This window comes from Gordionus sp. m RMFG-2023, chromosome 1 (assembly GCF_954871325.1).
Source record: "Gordionus sp. m RMFG-2023 chromosome 1, tfGorSpeb1-WG-v2, whole genome shotgun sequence".
NCBI classification, from domain to species: domain Eukaryota; kingdom Metazoa; phylum Nematomorpha; class Gordioida; order Chordodea; family Parachordodidae; genus Gordionus; species Gordionus sp. m RMFG-2023.
The window spans coordinates 52,024,069-52,049,935 of NC_088775.1; the positions used below are offsets into that span (position 1 = coordinate 52,024,069).

At 30.0% G+C, this 25,867-nt stretch overlaps 1 protein-coding gene and 1 long non-coding RNA gene across 5 annotated transcripts in view; one reads left to right on the top strand and one right to left on the bottom strand.

The window, feature by feature from the left end:
- The window catches only part of LOC135931483 (uncharacterized), a 187,143-nt gene that overhangs the window by 133,673 nt on the left and 27,603 nt on the right, over window positions 1-25,867 (top strand). For 3 of the 4 annotated variants that reach the window (XM_065468622.1, XM_065468619.1, XM_065468620.1), the window contains exons 13-19: window positions 283-546; window positions 3,217-3,549; window positions 3,810-3,994; window positions 5,807-5,867; window positions 9,419-9,501; window positions 9,583-9,781; window positions 20,834-21,095. In XM_065468622.1, coding sequence (XP_065324694.1) covers window positions 283-546; window positions 3,217-3,549; window positions 3,810-3,994; window positions 5,807-5,867; window positions 9,419-9,501; window positions 9,583-9,781; window positions 20,834-21,095 — 1,387 coding nt within the window. The remainder of the gene's footprint in view (window positions 1-282; window positions 547-3,216; window positions 3,550-3,809; window positions 3,995-5,806; window positions 5,868-9,418; window positions 9,502-9,582; window positions 9,782-20,833; window positions 21,096-25,867) is intronic. The other variant, XM_065468621.1, reaches the window with a different exon arrangement.
- LOC135931485 (uncharacterized) lies at window positions 13,384-21,078 on the bottom strand. Its single transcript, XR_010573048.1, has 4 exons — window positions 20,817-21,078; window positions 20,671-20,751; window positions 13,730-13,897; window positions 13,384-13,644 (listed from the first exon to the last, which is right to left on the bottom strand). It is a non-coding gene; the product is annotated as an uncharacterized LOC135931485 (long non-coding RNA).

Sequence of the window (25,867 nt, forward strand, 5' to 3'; positions counted from 1 at the left end):
TGTCAAACAGCTCGATTTGAGCCAATTTTATATATTATGTTATTTTTGATATATATTTTAAAATTTTTTTAAAAAATTAAACTTTTGTGATTTTTATGCAAAAAAATCTTTCAGAACAAATTTTTTTTAGAAAATTTTTCACTATGAAAAAAAATTATCAAATTAAAGCTCAGGACAATACTATCAATTAAAATAGACCTTCAGTAAAACAGGGTAGCCTAAATAACATATTAAATTTTGAAAAATAACGCTTATTTATATTAAAAAAATCATTAAAAACAGGAGCGGCTAAGTATTGGGCTAAAGCTTTTTCTATGCAAAATCAAGGTGGTGAGCCAACTTATTCCGGACTACCTGGGACCGAATCAAAGCGATCTTCATTCAGCCATAGTATTCGCGCTGCCACCATTCAGTTACCAGCTAACCAAACTGGTCCGGCTGCTACCAACGCCAAAATCAAGCGAAAACTAGATCAAGTCAAGAACAAGCTGAAGGAAATGCAAGCATCCACCCCACCACATATCACCACCGCTGCTAATCATCAAGGTTACAATTTTTATATAATATATCTATTTGTTTTTCTCTCCCCTACAGATAATTCTTTCTTAACTTTATTTATTAATCCCCATACCCCTTTCCATTGTTTATCTTATTTAAAAAAATTTGCGAATCTTGGATAAAAACTTGAAAAGTATTATAAACTTGTATAAAATATGGTGTGAAATTCTTTAATTATTTTTATATTATGCTTTTCAAGTTATCCAGGACTCTTAATCAATATTATATACTACAACATTTCATTCATATCCGCCGAGGCCTGTAACTCACAGGTAAATAATGTTAAAATCGGGCTGGTTAAAAATATTTTTAAAATAATGGGTGTACGGGTGAATTTGAAATATTTTTAAGGCGAAATGAACAGAACAGGTTTATATTTATTAAAATTTATTTTTATTTCATTGCATATTTTATAAGTAAAAAGATATTATAATAAACCAGCTGATAGCCAAAAACTAAAACAATATGCAGGGTTCAAACTATTATAAATCCATGCACCCATCAATGCAAACGCAAGCACTATTATAAGAACGGATATGTTTCATGAAGTTTGAATGATATTCATTGTTACTACGATTATAATAGATCTTGTAAAATATGGGATATATCTGATTGATATGTTAACTTTACCCTTATGTCAGCAATTCTCGAATCTGCCTTGACCAAAGAACATAAAATGATGATTTAAAAAATTAAACTTGTTTAATATATAAAATTAGAGGCCAGCAAGATTGACCAAAACATGCTTTGAAATGATGATTAAAAACTTAAACTTGGTTAATTTGATTTTGGAAGTATATTTTTATGTGATTTTTTGTTTTTGTTGATTGGTATTTTGTGCGGGAATATTTTTCTAAAATATAAATTATATACCAATTCAAATGTGCATAAAAATGGATACCTTTGTAACCTAGTATTTTGTTTCTTTTACCACAATTCTGTTTCATAGGAGACATTCCAAAAAATGGTTATGCAATTTTCTTATATATTCAAACTCTCTTATAAGTTCAAATTTGTTAGTCTGGGATTACTTATGCATTGGTCGTTTTACACCATTCTTCAGCTCCAATCCTTTGTCTAGATCGGGAATTAGAAAAATTTAAATATTTAACATTTCTAATATCACTTAAATCCCCATTTCCGACACAATCGTGGCCTTCGGATTCAGCCTTGAATTTCTTCAAAGCAATCCGCCAAAATGCGCTTATTTGGGGTGATCCTCAGGAAAGTTTTTACATACTGCAACGGATTTCATTTGAAATATGTAGCACATTGTATATCAATCCACTGATCCCTTACCCAGAGGCACTTTCTTACATTTTTTTAAACATATTTTTTATTATATTTTAAATATATTCTTATTTCTTTTTTTAAATATATTTTATTTTTATATTATTTATATTATATCTTATTTTATAAATTTTTTTTTTTTAAATAAAATAAGATATTAGTAATTTATGTAATATTAAATATAAAAATAAAATCATAAATTCAATATTAATTAATGAATAAAATTTAGATATAAATTGTAAGTAATTAGGGGGTATCAGTCATTGAGAATATGAAGCTGAGGTAATTGGATTTTATTATATTAAGGGCTAATCTTTGGCTTAGGTAGTAACCCTCGTTGGGATCTTCGGTCCTAGTAGAGATCCGTTTCCCCAGCTCTTTAAAGAAGGCAAGGGCGTGAGAGCCGAACGATGTTAGAGTCGTGGCGATTAGTGGTAGGAATGTGTAATTGGCCGGAAGCGATGGCGAATATTTAGCGAGTTTATTCGTCTCGGCGTCTACTAGAGCATCTCTATTTATATTGGAAGGGGCAAGGGGATCGATGCATGAGAAATCTCAGGTTAGAAATTCCCCCCTCTTCCAAGGGATCATGGTAGAGCCATCGGGACGCTTACCATCAGAATTGTAGAGTCCAGTGGGTTCTAGGGTTGATGGGATACCGGCAGATTTTAGGGCCCTGGCAATAGTATAATTGCATTTTGAATGTCTAATGAATCTGCCTCTACAGCGCTTGCAGTGTAAAGAGTGACGGCCTTTGGAGTTGACCGGCGTTTGACAAAGGATGCAGTGATAGGGTATTACCATATCACAATTAAATCTAAGACCGATGGCGTGACGTAGCTCATCATTGCTTAGGAGCTGGTCAAGGTTTCGCGATGGAAAAGCTTCGAGAAATTCATACCCGCTGTCTGCGGAAATGGAGAAGAGTAGAGAATGGTCCTCGGGTTGGCTCCTCGATTTAAGGTATGCAACGGAGTTGCCAACTAGAGGCTTATCCCAGTCCTTCTGCAGTGTCGATGAGGGAGGATCGACTAATGAAAGAGATTTCTATAGATCAATTGCCTGGGGAAGTAAAGGGTCAGGATGTTTTGTGAGTGCGTGTATGATGGGCTCGCAGGACAGGCGAGAGGATATGAACGCACTAACAGAGAGTAGGGAAGGCGATCGTATGCCAATGCCGCCGGATTTGGTTGGCAAGGTAGCTTGTAGCCAAGATAGGTCTCCGAATTTGAGATTGAGTATATCCTCATCGTTTTTAAAAATTTTTATTTTTAGCTAAGAGCGAATATCAGTGAATTGGGGTAATTACTCTTTTCTTCAATATTGAAACCTCAACTTATTTTACCTTTTACCCTTCTCACACAAAAGCGGCCTGTCGTATCCATCCTAGCAACAGCGATTCTGATTCGGAACTCAAGCCGTTTCCATTCGAATCGGACCGTGATATTTCTAAAGCAAATAGCGCAGACGAAACATCTAAGGATGCGGGTGGTGTTGCCGGTCTCGGCAAAAAACTCATGAAAGAATGGAAAGAATTAAACAAGGACAAAGAGGAAAAGGACAAACACAAGAAAGTATCAGGTCATCCCATATCGCTCGAGAGGATTGAACTTATGCGAACCTCTATCATGGCTGACATGCCCAGCATAAAGCCCTCCTTGCCTCCCCTCACACCTGTACCTCATGGCTCGTCTAGCCATGGTAACATACCACTTTTAATATATTGTTTTTACTTAATATTTAAATTATAATTTGGATTTAATTATTCGATTTTAGTATTAGTCTAAATAAATCATGTTATAACCATAGATAATAGTTAACTCTTAAAAAACATAATGCCTATTTAAAAATATTTTACGAATCGTTAGATTCTTTTGAATCTTTCTTAAAGTTTTATTTTATAATTTAAATATAATTGTGGATTTTATATAAATTTAAAATTTTGAAAACCACCTTAAAAGGAATAATAATACCGGATCGACATCAGCCCTCTATCTTGCCCATCATTTCTGACCTGTACGAGGATGAAAAGGATAGGGAAACGGTACAGATTTCATCTCAACAAAATCAGGCAGGACTAGGAGAAGAACAACGTAAGGCTACAGCACATCGCATTAAAATCTTTTTCGATAGCGCCATCTCTAACGTATGTCACTCACTTTAATTAAGGTGTTTGCTCTAAGGTAAAAAGAAATGCGAATTAAAAAAATTTAAAGAAAGTAAAAAAATATCTTTTTTTAAAAAAAATTTGATATTTAGATTATACATTATTATTTCAAAATATAGTAGTTATACTATGATGATAATAAATTATAATTTGTCAGAATCATTAGTAAAATTATCTATGTATGCATACACTTATACAAAATAAGAATGTATATATATAATTATTATAAAAAATTAAGTGACATTATGTTACAATTGAAACAAAATCGAAAAGGGAATGAGTTAATAAGGCAATGGAAATTTGATTTAATGAACTGGATTGCAAGTCTTTGACAAATATAAAATCTTTTAGTTCCTCTGTTTATTTGACTTGCCATCTTCCCAAAATAGCCTAGTCATTCCATCTAGTCTTCTATCGTCAAGAAACAAACCGATAGGTTTTGTCGTCAAAGGAATTCTAGCTGAATTTAAAGCATGCTTGATAAGTGAATTGCATAGAGTATGCTGGGGAGCTAGCCCGCTACTTCTTGCATTGAAGGCATTAACTGTCTGAATCCGCCTGTTTGTGACGAGTAGACGTTGAAATAAATAGCTAGCGTAAAACTGAATTCCTGATTAGTGAGATTAAGGCCTAAGTTTTTAGAAGGAATTGCCTCCAAAAATTCATCATCTGAACCTATGTTCAGACAGCAAAGAGGAATGACAGATTCCAAGTTGATGCAAAGATAATCAGCGGTATCTGCAATCATAGGGTATCACAATCTCTGCTTGGTTAAATTGAGAAGAGGAGTGTCAGATTACGTTTTTTTGCCCCATAAGGAAACAGCCTCTTCTAGTAAACAGTGTTGAAAAATGAGAGGCAAGGATATCATTATTCGCAAGCCTAGAAAGAAATAACGATTGGAGACCGAATTTTGACTCCTCCATTGGAGGTATGGAATGGCTATGATCATTAAAACGAAGTCTTTTTTAACTCCTTAGTTTCGAGTTATCTGGTAAATTTGAATATAATATTAGATTTTAAAACATAAAGAATTTTGGGAAGGTTTAAAAAGTTTTTTTATTAGGAAATGCACCTAGTGAGCAGAAAGGGAATATAGAGTTCATCCAAGTTTTTGAGGATAATTGAGTTTTAGAAAATTGTTGGATCACTCCCACACTACAGATAGAAGATCCTAGATGGGAGATTTAATCTTGTATGATATTCTTAATAATTATTTTCAACGTTCGAATGTAAGGGGCAGAATAAGGTTTTGTTTAACCTAAGACCAATAAAGACTTCTGCATTTTTTTATTATGCTGTAAGCCTTCGCGATCCCCACATGTGAATCAACTTATTATACCGTCATCGATGTACCAAATATGGAGATCAAGCTTGCAGTAGCTTTTAATTTTTTCAATAATACTATTCAGACCTTAACAAAATAAAAATTAACCTAGAGGGTCTCCTAGTTGAATGCCTTTAGCAGTTGAGGTAGTTTGGTACCAAAATTGAAGAAGGGAAGGATCTTGGTAGTAGCTAATTAAGTAACAGTTTAGTTAATATTTGGTGAACTCTATGTGGAGGTGTTTCCCGTGGAGAATATTGTAAGAATTCCTGAAGTCGATAATAATTAAATCTGTATTCATGTGATCATTTAAAAAAAATAAGACGTAACCAGGACACGGAATTCGAGCAGCATGAATCACTTATTTTTTTTTAAAAAAAAATACAAATATTAACATTCGAAAATTATAGCTAAGAAAAATCAATTTTACTTTTTTTTATAATATTAATATAAATTTTTATCAGGTAAAAGAAGAATTTGAGAAGAAGGAAGATTCCCACAACATCGCTAAAAAGGATATTGAAAGTTTATTAACAATATATATTAATATAATACAACATATCTTAAGAGGTCAGGTTTTAGTTTTTCTAATTTCGTAATTTTAAATAATATTAGCTGTATTCTGTAAAAGAAATTATTTGAAAATGTAGCAAATTTAATGATTTTCGAGTGATAATGAAGATGCTCATATTTTTTCGCTCAGAATTAAACTGAATGAATATTTAGAAGAAAGAAATCCTAGAACGCTCATAAAAAATATTGAATGTGTGCAAATAAACAAATGCTCAGATATAAAACTGTTTCTTAAAATAATACTAAATATACCATGAAATTTTTCCTTTTTTCACAAATTTTATTATGATTGCTAGATACATTCATTAAAAGATAAAAAGAATTTTTGTTTATTTTAACTCGTGGTCGTTTTAATTTAAGACCCATATCAAAATATTGTATTATAACCCCACTCAGGGACTTCTATGGTGTGTGTGGGGGGGGGGGGGTTATGACGCTAGATTATTGAAATTGGAGGATAGTAGGTAGTTATTATTATGCTCTCTTTATTAAATAAAATTGGAAGAGGGTAGGAAAATAGTTTTGATTTGGATTTCCTTTTTAAATATTTTTGATTTGGTAGCAGGGAGTGGGGCTGAGTAAATTTTTATGAGGATAGGTGATAAAAATTTGGAGGGTATAGGAGTAAAATTTTTGAGGGTTAATATCGGCATAAGCTTAGGGGTGTGTAGAAGTCTGATATTGTACCCAGACCGATAAAGCAATTAAAGAACTTTTATTTTACTTCCTTCCGTTGAGATCCATGCCAAAAAAATTTATTAATAGTTTTTTTTTAAAATCTGTTTTACCCACACATGATTTATTATAGCTTTGTGGGTGATTAGCAAAAAATGTCTAAAAACTTTTTTATTAAACTATATCTAGATATTAAAATTTTTATCCTCTTTCCCCCAGACTTATGCTGAAAACATAAGGGCGAATAACAATTAAAACAATCATTTATTTTATTAAGGTAAATACTTTATTTAAAAAACAAATTTTCACAAATTATTCTTTTACAAATTATAATTAAAAATATATATATATTAAAAAACAAATAAGCATATATAAAAATGAATTTAAAAAAAAATATATATAAAAGAACTGAGGGAAAAATTTTTTTTTAAAAAGGGTACAAATCACCCTAGAAAAGAGTGCATGCTTAAAAAATTGGACCGGCAGTCATGGCACATTTCCCCTATAATGTCAATATTATTTTTGAATACCCCTCCCCCTCCACGCAATTCACCCTGGTAACGATGAATTAAAAATCTTTTTAATAGCTTTCATTTGATACTCTTGTCGAGATATTTAATAAATTATTTAACACTCCATGACCTAGAAACGTTAAGTTTTATAGAATTCAAAAAATATTTTTGATTATCTTTTATTTAATACCCTTGTCGAGTATTTTTATAAAAAGATTTTACCCCCCCCCCCCCCCCCCATGAGCTAGACACAGGACTTAGAGTGATGATTAAGGATATAAATTTCCCGGGAAACTTTGTAAGGGTTATTTCCGGGAAAATAGAGAAACAATGGAAAAATGTTTTACTGTTCAATTTTAGAGTATTAATATATTATTTAAACAAGTTTGATATACATGGTTTCTCATTCAAAAAAGGAAACATGTCAATCATAAAAGGAAAAGGTTCTATCATAAAAGGAAAAGGTCCTATCAAAAAAGGGAAAGGCCCGGTCAAAATAGGAAAAGTGTCTAACAAAAAGAGAAAAGGTCCAATCAAAAAAGGAAAAGTGTCAATCAAAAAAGGAAAATTCCAAAAAAGAAAAAATGTCAATCAAAAAATGAAAAAAAGTTTTTAATTTTTTCTTCTTCTCATTTTTGATCACTCTTTTTTGTCATTTTCACTTAATTTTTATTTCATTACAAAGTTTCCCGTGAAATTACCCTGTGTTACATTCCTTGATTAATTTTGTACCATTCAAAAAATCATAAATAATGTAAAGTAGATTAAAAAATTTAAATATACTTATAAATAAAACATTGAAATTACTGAACGATTTAGTATATTTTCTATGAAATTTAATAAAATATATTAGCGTTAAATTATTTTAATTCTGAGCCAAATAATATTAATTATTTATTATATTTAAAAAAATTAGATTATTTAAATTCTACCATTTTTCAAGCAGGGCTCCAGGCCCGGCTTGTGGGTTTCTGTAATATATATTAAATTACAGTTTAGAATTTACCAAAGATGTAACTCGATCCCCTTAGATTTTTTTAAAATTTTGTATAAATAAGAAAAGAAAATTACATCCCAACTCCAATTACTTTTTGAAGATATGGAAAATTGACAAGAGACACTTTATTAAATTCCAAATCAATGAAAATAACCTTTAATAGTTTAATATGCATAATAAATGTAAATCAGCTTATTATTAAAATCTGTAAATAATCAATAGATAAAAATGGGATTTTTTTATTTATATTTTATTAAAGTAGGGTAGGGCAGCTTTAGATTTGTGCAAAATTCAAGTATGGGCCGACGATCGAACATCGATCTAGAAGTTATGACTCATGAGGATTCGTCTTTTTTTGCGTTAAATATTATGTATTTTTTAATTTTAGCCACAAGATAAATCTTTAGCATCCTAATTCCTAGATGAATGTTCTACCATCTTCATTTTCGGATTTTCATTTCATAATAAGCAAACTGATTTTTAATAATGAAACTGTCTAATATAAAATATATTGAAAAATAAATACCTTTTTTCTCTATCTACATTTCCGGATTTTCATTTCATAATAAGCAAACTGATTTTTATTATAATTCTATTAAGCTATATTCGAATTTTTAATTATTGCTCTATCTTAATTATATCAAGTTTTTGTAATTATGCATATTTTTATTTTGCGCCCTTATCTCTGATGAAAGGATGAGGAGTTGATTTTTTTTTACATATTTTAAAAAAGCAAAATATAAATCTCCACAAAAAATCAAAAATACTTGCTTAAAATTTTTCATAAAAGGGACCGTGGCTGGGCAAATAAGGGTGAGAGCGAATCCCACTCCCCCACCCTTAAAAATCGTAACTCCATCTTAAATGAATCAAATCAAAAAATTGAAGATCTACGTAAAAAAAAATTGTGAGCACGATCAAAGAAGATTTTTGTGCAAAATGAAAAATGTTTTTGTGAAAAAATCTCCTATGAGCAAACTAAGTTTTTTCTTACAAAAATATACAATAAAATTTCCCAGTTGTTTTTTAAAAAAACATTAAAGAGAAAATCAAAGAAGATTTTTTACAAAAAATATTTTTAATTTGCTCAAAATCTTCTTTGAGCATGTACAAAATTTTATTTTACAAAAAATCATAACATTTTTTGATCTTCAAAAGAGATAGGATCTTTGAAGGTTTTTTTAACTAGGCTAGACTCAACTCATATTTTTATATTGATCATTTTTTATTTATAAAAATGAAATATTTTGGTTAACGTGTATTTCTTATTTTATTCATAATTAGTTTTAATGAACTACTATATAATTCATGATTGCAAGGTGACGACCTGACTGCTCACAGAAAAAAGGACAAAAAACGCAAACTCTTGACCCAATTTCTTGATCATCGGGCTCCTTTGCCTGCTTTATCCGTCACCAACAGCTCCAAGCGTCTCAACATGAAAAACACTTATCAATCTGACCCAGTCTCATCCCGCTCGGAAGAATCCGATACAAGTTCGGATAAAGACAATGTTGATGCTGATCACGGAGAAATGGAAAGTGGAAATGGAATGGTTATAGCTGAGAGACTAGGAATCGGTTCGAATCAATATGAAGAAGGGCATAGGGTATTTTCGCAGCAAGAGGCAGATGAGGAAAGTTTTATCAGCGAAAAATTTAATCGGTTGCAAAAAATGAAAAGTAAATAGTCTTATATTTATAAAAATAAATTATATTGTGCTCAAAATAATGAGATATCATAATAAGCAAAAAATATGTTATTGTGCACAGACCTTTTAAAAATTTGGATTTTTAAACTTGAGTTATTTTTAAATTTATACAACGCAGCTTATTTTCGTCTTTTTTGCTATTATTTGGCTAAATCGTTTTCCCCTTCATCAATTTTTTATTTAATTTGCACGGAAAACGTAGGGATTTAACTCGGGAAATTTTCCTCAATTTTATATTGTTTATTTTTCAAATAATCACGATTTTAGTCATATTTTGACAAAATATTTTCCCTCTAAGTTCATAATTTGTTTTTATATGTACGGTCATTTGCTACTTCAAATCTTTGGTATTGTTTATATCTTCATCATCGTTTAATGATGCTTTTCCAGGTTTGCCTCCGTTGACTAGCTTCCCTTCTCATCCCTTTTCTCCACTTTTTGTAATAAAAAAATCTTATTCAAATTATCCCAAAATATCTGTTAAATTTCCAGGAAATATTAGGTTGTGGTGTTATGACAGGAAAAAGCTGAGAAAATATATTTACAATCAATGCAATTATAAATTCATTTGAATACCAGCAGATTTTATCATTAAATCATTCAAAATGAGGTTTCTATGTGGAGAATTATTCTTTCAGCAAGTCTATGTTTCTTGTTATATTCATCAAAATCAAATACAAAAGTTTCTATTAGATTTTAAAATTGTACTAATGGATTGTCTTGTGCGTTGTCCTTATTTAAAACTAGAAGGAACCTGGACATAAAAGGGTTTCGAATATGAATATTTTTAAAAAAATTGGTTTTGGTTTCGATTCCAAACTTCTAGTATTCAAAATTAAATTGTAAAAAATTTGAACATTTAAACAATATATATAAATTATTCTCACTTTTGTTAGAGTTCTTATTTGGATTGTAGTGAACATGCAAAACCACCTGCTAATTTGTTTCTAATGTCTTCACGTATGTAGTAAATATTGATCAAAAAGTTAAACGAAAGTCTCCACAAATTCTTACTCTAGCATCTTTCTTATAAAAGTTGGTTTTGCCCATCAACAGTTTATAGTATTTATCCTTCTATAACCGATGTATTTCTTCATCCACTAATTTTCTTAATGAAGAGGCACGCATTTGGATTGTATAGATATAGATGGTGTATCTTCTTTAAAGTGTATTTTCATTTCATTAATTCTACCTAGTTTATCTTCGAATATTTCTTAAAATTTTTTAATTTTTTTTCCTGTGCTATTTGTTGCATTTATACAATCTACTCTCAATTTTATTAAATGCTAAAATTTACATCAAAACAGTGGTAATTGTTGTTTCACAATTGTCGTTAGAATTTATATGTAGTCTCTTTAAAATCATTATTTTTACTTTTGTTGTGACAATGTTGTAAAAGAAATTTTTAATTTCAAATATTTCATACAATTTATATTTTTTTATTCTAATTTGTATTTTTTTATTATCTTTATATATGTATATATACTTCGATTTTAGATAAAATGTAATATATATAAATTTTGATTACTAAAAACATATTTTGATTCCTGCTCTTCATGCTTTTCTATCACATTCTTATAAATCATATACTTAATGTTTGTATTATTTTGCCTTACTTATATACAAAAAAATTAAAGGAAAACACATTTAAATTAATTCAATTTATTAGTTAATAATACACGTACACATATAATAGAAATTTATTATTATTAAAAATACGCATTCATACAAAAAATATAGAAAGTTAACTTAATATAATTTTAAAAGTTCGATTTCCCAGCAATCAATGCATAAATATTGCTACAAGGTTGTCCATCACCTTTACTAAAGTAACGAAATATAATTCTAATAAATCTCCTTTAAAAACTTTTCCAGTGTTTTTTTAATAAAAATGAATATTTAAATACTATCGAGGCAACCTCAATTATAATGTAAAAATAAAAAATTTATTTTTAATGAAAATGGATATTAAAATTATTTTAGTAAATTAATTCATAATGAAATTCAAAAACTGATAATTCTCATTTAAAAATTTATTTTTGATCTAAGAATATTTTTAAAATCAGACTTATCAGGTAATAACGAGTTAAATATCTAACTTAAAACGACAATAAAAAAATCAACACATAAATTTATTGCTATTTTATAAATAAACGAATATTATTTGAATTTTATTTATTAAAAAGATATAGATTATTTGCGCTTTTTTTGTGTAAAAATATCCAATATTATAGCTGTTTATTTTTTTAAGCAATTAAGCTCAAAATATATATTAATCAGTTAAAAACAACTTAAAACAACATTCTATTCACTCTAATCTAATATCATATTCTTATAAATCATTTCAATATCATATTCTTAAAAATCTTTTCAATCAAATAAATTTGAAATATAAAATCACACCATCACCCAAAATTGATCACAAACTCGAATGTTAAATATAAAGGCCTTTGCCCTCCTTGAGGCATATTATACTGCTCTATTGCATATAGAGGTTCAAATATACACACTCTGGTTCCACTCACCATAGTATTCCTCCATCTTCATCACAAATCCCACAATACAATATTGCTGTTATTAATGATATAGATCAATTACCCCATTATGAAACTATCTTTCTTTCATATCATAATCTCATATGGTAAGCGGGAAATAATTCCTCGGAAAAAAATCCCTAAAAATAATTCCCCGGAAAAAAATCTCCTGGAAGATAATTCCCCGGAAAAAAAATCTTTGGAAAATAATTACCCGTAAAAATTTTGGCCCGGCATAAATTCATATCATTTTTTGACCCGGATCTGCTCTGCACTATTTAATTAAATAGAAGTGTTTTTTAAAGTCAAATTCCTTCGAGGATTTGAGGTTTTAAATTATAAAACAAAAGTTAAATAAATCTAGTTCACCTTTACACATTTTCATCAACTTTAAGATATTTATTGAAAATCAAATTTTTACTTTTAAAAAAAAATTATTTTTACTCAAATTTTAATCATTTTTTTAGAAATATATTAAAAATTTAAATATCAGTTGGAGATGGGAGACTTTTCACAATTTACTAACTCTTAAATAGCGCCCTTTTTTGTTTTTATAAGGATAGCTTAATATAATTATAAATTCTGTGGCAAAATAGGAAATTTGCAATTCAATCTGATCCCCTCTATTTGATAAAAATTATTTTACTGAAGTATTTACCTACTTTAAGAATTTAACTGACTGAATACAAAATCAATATAAAACTTGCAAAATTATATTTTTTACTGGCCAATTTTAATTAAATACTGTCAAAAGTAATGAGAAATGCTGACCATTTTAATCAAAATACATCTAGAGGTGATTATCAACAGTGAGTATTATATTTTTCGAAACAATTATTATTTACTTATGAATTTTTTTTAAATTTACAGAAAAGAAATAATTATAATTTTATTAAATGATATATGGAATAATAAATTATATTATTCAAATGAAACAATTCTAGAACGTATATGTTCTCCAATTTAGAGAGAAAATTAGGCAAGTCCCTTCTCTCTTCTAAAAAATCAATACATAAATTTTTTTAAATATTTTGTTTCGTTGCATAACGACGATTTTTTTGGGAGTCCCAATACTGCATTGGTCGATTTTACCCATGTCGACGGCTATTTCCATCCTCATTTTTTCGATTAGTTCCCATATCTTAGGTTTTTTGTGGCCTATAATATTCTGAAATCGATTATTCCATCCTTCACATACATTGTTTGTTCGATTTCCCCCAGCAATCGTAACGTTGATCACATTCCATGTTTCAGGTGGGAACAATGTCTCTACTTGTCTTTGAGAGTTTCTCCCATATGTCTATTCTCCATTCACATAATTTTTATCAAAATAATAAATAATTCTTTGTTTTCATTCTATACAATGGTTTTTAAATACTCCATACCTCGTTTGACATCGTGTATAAGTAAGAATGCTAATCCATCGATCATAGCTGCAAATAAACATAACGTTGGATCATTCCGATATGATAATTCTAACCCCAATTCTTGAATCTTCCTATGAGTGGATTGAGTTAGATGATAAAAACATCCTTGGATGATGATATCTCTACCTAAAATTTGAAAAATTATAGATTAAAATTATTGTATAGGTTTTATTTAATATTTATGTCTTTATCAATTTTCATTAATTACTAGAGGCACTCATAAAAAATCCGTTTAAAATATTCCTAAAAACAACAGAAAAGGAAAATAGAATTAAAAAAAATTAATGTACATTTGTATCTTTTAAAAATTTTCGTAGTTTTATGATAAATGTAGGAATAGCCCTCATGAAAAATTTTAGCATGCTTATTTAACGGAAGAATAAACAAAAAAATTATCAAAAATGTTTAAAGTTAAATAAAATTTTATTAAAAGTAATAAAAAAACTAAATTAAAATCGTTTGTTTCAAAATTACAAAGAATATACCACCCAAATATATAAATTTATTTATTCTTGAGCATAACTTTCCTTTCAACGTTATAAATAATAATATTAAAATAGAAACTTTTTTTATTTGAAAGTTTCCAACTCCGGAAATGTTATTACATAATCCCAGTTAGTGTAATGGCTGGATAATAAATCTTTCTTTAAAAGAAATCTTGTTCTGTTTTTTAAGGTTTTGAGAGTTCGAAACTTTCAAATAAATAAAGTTTCTATTTTAAGATTATAGTCCCTCCTGTGTTTTCTTTGATGAACTAAATATATTAAAAATTATAATATTTATAAAAATAAACAAATATTATATAGAATAAATAGTATATTTTTTGGTAGATTCAATTACTTGAAATGTCTTTGAATTAAATAAGCTTTTGTAATCAGTGATTAGGATCAATACTTTTTTTGAAAATTTATAATCAAATACAATTTTTAAAATCAATAGTATTAAACATAAAAAATTTCCATTATGTTATTTTTGTCCGGGATCCAAACTGATATAAACGAACGGAACAGAATAGTGTCATAATATTCATTTTAATGTTATATATATTTTAACCTTAGTGGCGTGTTAGAAATAACCCCCCCCCCCTTCATGGTAAATATAATGTGGTTTAATTACCTGTTTTCATAATATCTATTCAAGACCTTTCTCTTTCTAGGGAAAAATTTGCTTTCACAATTTTCTTTTCAATTTTAAATTGTAAAACCTCTTTCATAATTTTCATATATTTCTCTAAAATCTATTGTCACAAATCTATACTTTTTATGCTATCTACTAAATTATAAAATATAAAAGCTACCAACCGATTTATCAATTCTCATTTAAAGATTGCCCTTTTGGAATTATCAACGTTCAGAAAATACTAATATAACTTTTTATAAATATTTTCGTTATTTTAGCGGCAGGATTATTTTTTGATAATTTAAAAAAAATTATTCGGGGAATTTTTTCCGGTCTTTTCTTCGGGGATTAATTTTCCCCCATATTTAATTTAAAATCTAAAAAATGGGGAATTTATTTCTGGGAAAGTATTTTCTATGAGAATTTTTTTCCAGGGGAATATTTTTCTGGGTATTTATTTTCCAAGGATTTTTTTCCGGTGAATTATCTTCCACAGGATATTTTTTCCTGGGATTTTTTTTCTGGGGAATTATTTTCCAGGGGATTTTTTTCCGAGGAATTATTTTCCGCTTACCATAATTGATGGTAACTGTCAACATAAATTTCATCACATTCTACTTATATGAATTTTAACAGAACAATATATACATTTAGCCATAAACACAATTGTGAATTTTAACAATAATGATATTCACCTTCAATCTGGTAAATATTTCCAATTCAACCTACCAGACCTCAGCACAGCTCCTACCAAATATAATTGTCCATTATGTAATAAACTTATTAAAGTAATCAAATGGGGCTATTGCCATCTCATCATAAGCATAAAATAAAGTGTCCTCAATCTGGGCTACCCATCTTATCACCAGCTATTCCTCGAACCCTTAATGCCTCCTTTGCCCTTGCCCTCACAACTAAACAACTCATAGTCACCATTTCCACATCATTGGCTTATGTGCTAACTAGCCCAATAATCCCTACCTCCACTGTCACAAATGCTTCGACGTTTGATCCAGTCTACTCCACAAATGTAGAAATATTTCTAACGACAACAAAACCATTGATAATTTCACGAATACCTAAGGGAGCAAGGCTTCAAGTTGCGAGACACCTGTCGAAAAACTTGGTTTCCTTGTTAAATAATTTTTCTTCTGTAAAACACTGGCTAGACACCCTGTCATTTGCCTTTACTACATTACAAGTTCCTGATTCTGCCAGCAATAAATCTCTGACCCAGCAAATTAAGGATGCAACTATCTACCCCTTACCTATCAATCACATATCTACATGTTTTAAGCGTGATGACACAGATAAAAATTACAAAAATGACCTGATCACCAAGGCCAGGCTAATATCTAAAAAACTAGATAATCTGAATGTTAAATCCGCCATACGTCTGGCATCCTGACAATAAGCTGGCTCCCTACGATCAAGCAACTTATCAGGCTCTCATAAAATACCACTCACAAGATTTTAAGCACAAAATATCACCTTACCTTGAAGCTCCTCTAATTGCGGCCACCTATACCATAAGCGACTTTAGAAAGGCTATTCTCTCCTTCAAACGCGATTCCTCACCTGGGTTTGATGGGTTTCGCCCAATATTCCTACAAGATCTAACCGCACCTTATCACACAACAATGTGATGTTTTGGAAAATACCCAACTCATCAATCATATGCTTACTGGAGACATACCACCCGCCATTATTCCACTCCTACACGGAGCTAAACTCATCGCTTTCCATAAACCTAATAAAGATATTCGCCCTATCGCTATTGGAACTACTTGGCGCCGATTAACTGCCAAGCTTGTAGTGCGCAGAATATTGCATACAATATTAAATCACCTGTGCCCGAATCAATTAGGGGTCATCGTAAAAGGTGGATGTGAGGTATCCCTTCACATGAACCGGATATATTTACAAACGGTCCCCAGCGAAGATATCCTAGTAAAAATAGACTTCTCGAACGCCTTTAACTCTCTAAGACGTAGAGCGTTTCTAAATCCTATCCTCAAACTCTACCCAGAATACTCACAATTTATCTTCGATTGTTATGCTAGTCCCTCGCATCTTCAATTTGGACATAAATTGATTCCTTCTTGCGATGGGATACAACAAGGTGACCCTCTAGGTGTATTTTTATTTTGTCTGTGCATTAATAGCCTAATACGAGATATTAATAACTAATGCAAGCTAAATCTTCATAACTGGTATATCGACGATGTTATACTAGGCAGCCCACCGACTGAAGATATGAAGGCAATCCATATAATAAAATCCAGCGAGAGTAGTTTGGGACTGCGAATTAATCAAGACAAAAGAGAATATTGTCCTCTTGGGATCATCGACCTTAACACGATCCTACGTTCAATCATACACCATTGAACGCTTTAACACATTTCGGATCTCCAGTAGGTAAAGACGAGTCCTTTATCAGGTTCATCGCCGATATTTTACGAGAGATATCCCTCATGCATGATACACTATCCCGCTTCCCAGCCCACCAAGCTTTCTTCCTATTGAAGAACTACCTTCTAATCCCAAGAATTTTATATACACTATCGTCACGAATCTTTCAATACGATGTCAACCTCGCTGCATCATGAACTCGAGATTAAATGCGTCACAGAAGATATACTCAATCTTAAATTTAGAGACTATCTTGGTTACAGGCTACCTTACCAACCAAATCCGGTGGTATTGGCCTAAGGTCACCTTCTCTACTTTCTGTTAGTGCGTTCATATCATCTCGCCTGAGTCATACACACACTCACAAAACATTCTAGCCCCTTGCTCCTGCAGGCAATTGTACTTTGGAATCTCTCATTAGTCGATCCTCCCATATCTGCACTACAGAAGGACTGGGATAAGCCTCTAGTTGGCAACTCCGTTGTATACCTTAAATCGAGGAGCCAACCCGAGGACCATTCTCTACTCTTCTCCGTTTCCGCAGACAGCGGTTACAAATTTCTCGAGACTTTCCCATCTTGAAACCTCAGCTCCTAAGCAATGATGAGCTAAGTCACGCCATCGGTCTTAGACTTAATTGAGATATGGTAATACCCTATCAATGTATCCTCTGTTAAACGTCGGTCAACTCCAAAGGCCTGCACTCTTTTCACTGCAAGCGCTGTAGAGGCAGATTTATTAGACATTCAAAATGCAATGATACTTTTGCCAGAGCCTCGAAATCTGCCGGCATCCCATCAACTCTTAAACCTACTAGCCTTTACATTTCCGATGGTAAGCGGCCTGATGGTTTTACCATGATCCCTTGGAAAAGGGGGGAATTCCTAACCTGAGATTTCTCATGCATCGATCCTCTTACCCCTTCCAATATAAATAGAGATTCTATACTAAACGCTGAGACGAATAAACTCGTTAAATATTTGCCATCGCTTCTTGCTAACTATACATTGGAGATCTGCAAAGTTAGGCCCGGCCCAAGTCCAGCCCCGGGCCTAATTTTTTTAAATAATCGTGTTCGGGCCGGGCCTAATATTTTTAAAAAAATTCTGGCCGAGTCGGGTCGGACCTTGGAAATTTTTTTTAAATATATCGAAATTTATCAATTTTATATTGAATTTTTTATGTAAAATAAAAATATTTGATTTTATTTATTGAAACTAAACTACATATAACATATATGTCTTTTATTTTGAGTAATTATAAAAATTAATTTCTATATTTAAATAAATTCGGGCCGGGTCGAGTCGGTAATTTTTTAAAAAAAATTTCGGGTTCGGGCCGGGCCGGCAAAACTTTTTTAAAAAAATTTCGGGCCGGGCTTGAAAAATTAGGCCCGATGCAGATCACTACTATCATTCCTACCACTTATCGCCACGACTCTAACATCGTTCGGCTCTCATGCCCTGCCCTTCTTTAAAGAGCTGGGAAAACGGATCTCTGTTAGATCCAAGGATCCCAACAAAGGATTCTACCTACGTCAAAGGTTAGCCATAAACATAATAAAATGCAACTATTTCAGCTTTATACTCTTAATGATCGAAACCCCGTAATTGAACATCCTATGCATAAAATAGACTTAGGCCATTTTGCTCCCAACCATAACGTTGACGCGAAAAGGGAACTTGGATCTCAATCAATAAATTCAGCAAAATTAATGACTTTATATAATTGTGATTTACTAATATTTAAATATAATATTTTATGATATATTTAATACATACCTTTGTAATATATTAAATTCCATAATCTTTATTAATAAGCTACATTATAATAATACCGTGATATACATTATTTAAAAAATAAATATGTTTTATTCAAGATCAACTTCCCAATAATTTAGGGATGCGCAATGTTTTAGAGTTGTGGGTGACATTTTACTTCTCTTTTTTGTTATCATTCCACTGCCTTGCTAAAAATCCTTTCGCTAGCAACACTCATAGTTTGTTGCGCTAAGAAATCTTTGGCCATTAACGATAAATGTGGATATATATTGTTATTATTCAACCATCAATCTAATACATTTGTTGATGGATGCTGCATTTTTTAAAAATAGCGATATTTCATCTATCAATGAATCCTTTAATTATAACGCAGCCCTAAATAATAAATATATTAAACATATATATATGTATGTATTCATATTACTTTCTTAGTCTATTATGTATGCTTACAGAATATGGTAATGCCTCGATATCCAATATATCACTTTCAGAGGCTGACGACTTGATAATGAGATGTTATATTTCATATATAAAGTTTTAAATTGATTAAAACGTCGGATTTATTTATGAATTTATGTAAAAATATTTGCTTCGTTTTAGGATCCAATATACTTCATATAAAATTAGATACTGATGTTATATGTTTAATATATTTTACATATTTTTTTTAACATCACCTCCGCCTTATTTTTCAATACAGTATCTTCAGTAATATATTGATTTAAGATATTTTCAATGCAATTTATGAATAATACCGCAGAACCAATAGTTTAATTGGCAGCTGATTATACTTCTAAGGTAATTTTGTAAAAAGATTTTAAAAACTCTCCATCTTGTTACAACATCTAGTGGAATGCGTGTACCAACAGTTAGGTCTATATACTAGTAGCTCGCTACTTTAACAATTCTGCCAATAGGGGTAAGGAGATTTTATATATCTTCTAGTGACCCTATATTAATATTGAAATGATGGGCTTTCCTTACTGCAAGTCGACGTAGATAAATATTAAATTCATGGAGCTCTTTTTGATTCAACATTGACATAATTTACGAAATTCGTCATCTGCATATGCTCCGATTTCCTTAAGTTCCAATATGATTTCCGCTATTCTCATAGTTTCAATCAAATCGATGACATTTTTTTGAAATATTTTTATTTAATTTTGCAGTGAAAAAGTTTCAAATGATTTGGCAGGAAATTAATATATAGAATAAATTAGTAACGTATTTATTTCATCCGTGAATGCGATAAGATGTAGGAATCAATAAAATTTTTAAAAAATATTTTAGCGGCATTTAAATAGAGGGGATTTGTGCCTCTGCCCCCTACCACGGCGTACACGCTTGAAAATAATATTATTAACGTTGTGATTTATTTATTAAAACTATTATATATAATATCTATAAAAATGTTAAAAAATAATTATATAAACTTTATAAAAAAATATTTAATAAAAGGAACAATAGTTAAATTTAAAATTCGTATGTTCTGTTAAAGGAATAGGTTCCCATAATTTAGTATTCTAATGAATATTGCAAAAAGATTGTAAAATTTTTATAATAAATATATAAAATGCAATTAATTACCATTTTTCTAAAATCCACGCCACTTCCCCGATTTTTTAATAATTGATTTGGTCCGGCGTCATTCTTTTCATTATAAAGCACCTTTAAAAATATGATTTAATGAACATTGTATATTTCAACGAAATACGCAATAAATATTATATTACCTCATAATTATCTATAGACAAACAATCAATCAAACCATTTTATCCCTGCAACGAACCATCTTCCCTTGAACAATCCCAATTGCCTTATCAACCTGCCTTGCACGCTTTTAAGGGCTTGAAATTCAACAAGAAACACTCCAAGCGTCATTCCGACGCCGAAAATAATAATCAAATTCAAGAACCTCATATCACCAGGCCAATAATTCACGCCAGTCAATCTTGTCAGGTTAGCCAAGAGCTGCATGCTAACAAAACCTATCCAGAGCTCCTGGATAAAAAGTTTAAATGTCAAATTTTATATTTTTAACGATTATTTTATAAATATCTGAATCCAAATTATCTAATTGGCTGAAAAAAAGTTATGCCTATTGATTTGGCAAAATAATTTGTATTAGAGCTTGGTGTTTCTTTTAATAAGTGTAACTTATTTTTATTTAAGCATGATCAACAAACGAGGAAAAAATTAAAGAAAGGGAACGGAAATGAATATTATTTATATATTTCATTTCTACCAGAGACTAACAGACTTGCAAAGCACAGGGAGGTCCAAGTCAAATTTTTATAGGTAAGGGGCCAAGAGGAATTTTGTAGGGGGGGGGGGGTATATCTTTTCTTTATACCTCTGATTTCTACCCTTTTTTATTCTTTACTAAGTTTAAATTTGGTACAATAATATCTATATATAAATCAGAGACCTGCGGGCCCAACCCTAAGCCCGGTCCGGGTACACTAGCCCAACCGTATTTTAATTTTTCAACGGCCGGCCAAAAAAACATTTTTTTAAAAAAATACCCGGGATGAGCTGTATATCAAACCTATTTTAAATCGTCATTATTCGCTATAAAAATAGATAAATAAAATCTATTTTTAAAAAATCCGTGTCGAACCATAAATTTTTTTTAAAAAAAAATCCGGGCGGACTATAAGCTTGAAAATATAAAACCCGGACCGGGTCGAAAAATATTTTTCAAAAAAAATCCGAGCCGGGCCGGGCCAAAAGTTTTTTTAAAAGAAATCCGGGCTAGCCTAAAAAAAGAGAGTTAGTAACATTTTAATCAATACAAAATATCGGTGGTTATATATATTCACTGGAAGTATTCACTTTTGGTTTTAAAGGATTGAACTTGATCTAGGGGGGGGGGGGGTAAAAATAAAATTTGATATGGGTATCAAATAAAGGCTAATTAAAATATTTTTTAATTCAATAAAAGTATTCACTCTTTGTCTTAATGGGTTAGACTTGATCTGAGGATGGGGGGATAAAAATTTGATATGGGCATCAAATAACAGATAATTAAAAGATCTTTTGACTATAATAGTAAATATCACTTTAAGTGCCTCATCTAGCAAGTTTACATTTTTTTTTAGGTTTTAAATTACAAATGCAAGTGGGATCCTATCCGGCACATCAGATCGATTTTTAAAATCTGTTTATGAGGTCAATTAATTTTTATTAAAATTAATTCTTATAAAGATAAAATTAAATTTGATTTCATAAACAGATTTATGCAGCCTTGAAATATAAAATTCTGATTTCCCATCAATCTTGAAGGCACAAGCCAAATTTTTATAGGTATACTGGTTATAGATATCAAGAGGATTTTTTTTTTTGGGGGGGGGGGGTTATTTTTTCGTTATACCTCTGATTTCAACTCTTTTTTTATACTAAACTAAATTTTTGTACAATAATATTATATTAATAATAATAACATAAATTTAACAAAAAATTTTTATGTGAATTAAAAAATATGAATTTCAATAGAAATGTTCTAACTTTATTTCAGCATAATTTTTATACATATATCAAAATAATGATTAAATTCAAGTATTGGCATGATTAAATTTATGATTTTTATTGAACAAAAATCACAATTTAAATCAATTTTATTTATATTTTAAATAATTATTTTTTTTCAATTAATAATATTTTTTTATAATTCATTTTCAATGACTTAAGCGTGAATGGGGGAGGGGGAGTTAAAATCTTATAGAAAGTTATTATATATTATTGATTTTTTTGTGGTTATATTTATTATATCTGTTGAGTTGGCTGAACAATTTAAAGCACTATTTCTAAAATAATGGCAATGTTTTATGCTCTATTAGTGTCTAACTTTAACCAGTATAGTAGCCATTATAAAGAAAAAATTAGTAGTAACAAAATTTTAACCAACCTTAAGATTAAGGAACGACTGAAAACATTTATTCTCCAAATTTTATCAATGTTTAGTACTAATTGTATATTTATTAAAGACAATATAAAGAATTAAGAAAATTGCTAAAATGGAAATTATAAAAACTATAAGTTAATATTTTGTACCCGACTAGTGCTTTCAATTCCTCAGAGAACCACAAAAAAAATAGTGTTATTAAAAAAAATGAAAACTATCTCATTACGCTTTGAGCGTGAAGTAAGCCAAGCTTTTTGCACTAATTTTGAAACTTCCAAACCTATTAGTCCATTTTATTGCTCTATTTTGTTTGGTAGATAGGTTAACCCTCTATTGCCCACATCAATTCACATACCAAATTTTGTCAAAAATGAAAGAGAGCTATCAATACAAAAATTTTAAAATACGTAATTTACAATCTTCGAAGCATTTCTATTATGAGGTCATAAAGGAAGGGCTGGTTTACAATTTCAAAATATATACGAGAAAAATTTAACAAGTAAATGGATATATCCAAATATTGGGGCAATGCGGTATTTCAACTATTGTAAATGTACCACTACGTTCATATTTTAGATTGTGTTTTATTAATTGGTTCTGTGGTATAGAACAAGTTATCGCCCAAAAGAAAATTTATAGTATTATTGCAGAGAAAGCTAATAGAATTTATAATTTCCAGATTCCAACAAAACAAAATTCAAAAAGATGGGACGTGGATTTTTTATAGGGAAGAAGGCAACAATAAATGGTGTAGAATTATGGAATTATAATAGGTTTGTAATTATTCTAAGTACGTATACAGGTTGTTACCATGTTGGAGATTGTGAACGGTTTAATAGAAAGTAACGACGGAAAATTAATTCCGTGTCCAGCAGCTATAAAAGTTTGCAATAAAAATATGGGGGGGGGGTAGATTTAGGGGATTTTGATTGATTTATATCGAATACACAATACATACGTAAACTATCACTTGATATGATGCTCATAAATTCTTGATTAATGTATAGGCGAGATTTTGTAGCTTTAAATTACCAGTAAAAGAACAAATACCGTTATTAACTTTTAAAAGTTCAATAGCAAAGATACTCTGTAAGTGTAAAAAAAATATGAACTTTACCCTACAAAACGAGTATCGATTGAAGCCAATAGAGAAAAATGTCATAAGGGAGAGGCAAGTCTTATTCCGCAGAAAGTATTAAGATATGATATAATAGCTCATTTAATATATTTCAAAGACGCGGTTCAAGAACCTTGGATATAAATTGTTTGCTAAAGTGATTTGTACCAAATGTTGTGTTTCATTATGTTTTATTTCTAAAAACGATTGTTTTAAATCATTTCAAAATTTATAAATTTATTTTATTATATTATTTATCAAATAATAAAATTTTATGTCTTTATTTTGTAATAAGTAATGAGTAAATATATTATTAATAATTTTTTTTTAAATTATATCATTTATTGATGTGCCGCGCAATAGAGGGTTAAAGAGGAAAAGATTATTGAAAAATAAAAAATTGTAACAATTATCATCATGCTAGTAAAACCAGTTATTTCTTGATTTTTTACTTAGTTTATGCCAAAACACGCCTTCTACTGATTCTCTTTCTATCTATTTTTTTAACATTAAAAATAGCTTAACCAAAAACTTGCGCCATCATTTTTTATTTTAATTTAATCATATATTTAAAAAGTCATCTTGTTTTTGTTTATTTTTTTTCGAAAGGAAAAAACAAATATAAATTACATTTTAAAAACAAGTTTAACATCCAAAATATTTTAGGTCACAATATCAAAATTAACTGAAATATCATTTATTCATGGGTCAAAGAAGATAAAGAATGTAGTCTAAATACAATTTATATGATATGCAATGCAAATTTAATAGCAATCACGGAGGAGTCCGTGAGTTAAAAAATATTGAACAAGGCAAAAATATTTCCAATTTAAAAAAATAAGGAATCATCAAATAATATCCAATCTTACTTCAAAAACAGTATATTATGCGATGATAATACTGCAATAGCCGAAACGATATTCATCTATCACACGATAAAACATTCGCTTAGTTATATATCTACAGATTCTGCTACAAACTTATTGCCTATACTCTTTCCTGATTCTAAAATAGCCAAAAGCATAATGTAGAAGAACAAAAGCCTCAAAAGTAGTGTTAAATATCTGAAATGTATTCAAAATAATAATATAAAGTGATTTATTTCATATAATAAAATATATATATATGTTTTTCTATTTTTATCTATTATAATAAATTGTAGCTTAAAGCAAATATAAAAATCAATTTATTTAAATATATTACAGTTCTCCACACTATAAATTGAATTCATCATAATAACGTAATGGGGGTTTCGAAACTCTTTTTTTAAGAGTTGTATTTTCATTTTGTTTTGCATCTTCCAAATCTTCAGTCATTGTTGTGGATATTTCCTTGGCTTATACATAAGCATCCCTCAGTTGGTCGGCATGCTTGTTTTTTTTACAATACCCATACAATATCGCACTTTTCCGTTGAACCAATGTCCCTTCATGCCATCCCGCAGTCCTTTCGTTTTTTTACCCAAACCTTTTGCTTCTCTTCAAATTCACGGGGCTCAACGTTCCTATCTGTGTGTAATTAAAACATTCTCAAAATTTAACCGGTCCGGAGTCCCACTTCTCCTTCCAGCGTAGAAACGCGTCTTTATCGTATGTATGTAACGCTCAGCCAAACCATTCGATTTGGGGCTATAAGGGGCCGATCTAAAATGTTTTATATTATTTTTAAAAAGAAACGTTTTGAATTTAGATCCAGTAAACTGAGTACCGTTATCTGAAACAATGTAACGAGGTAAACCAAATCTAGCGAAATAATTACGCAGA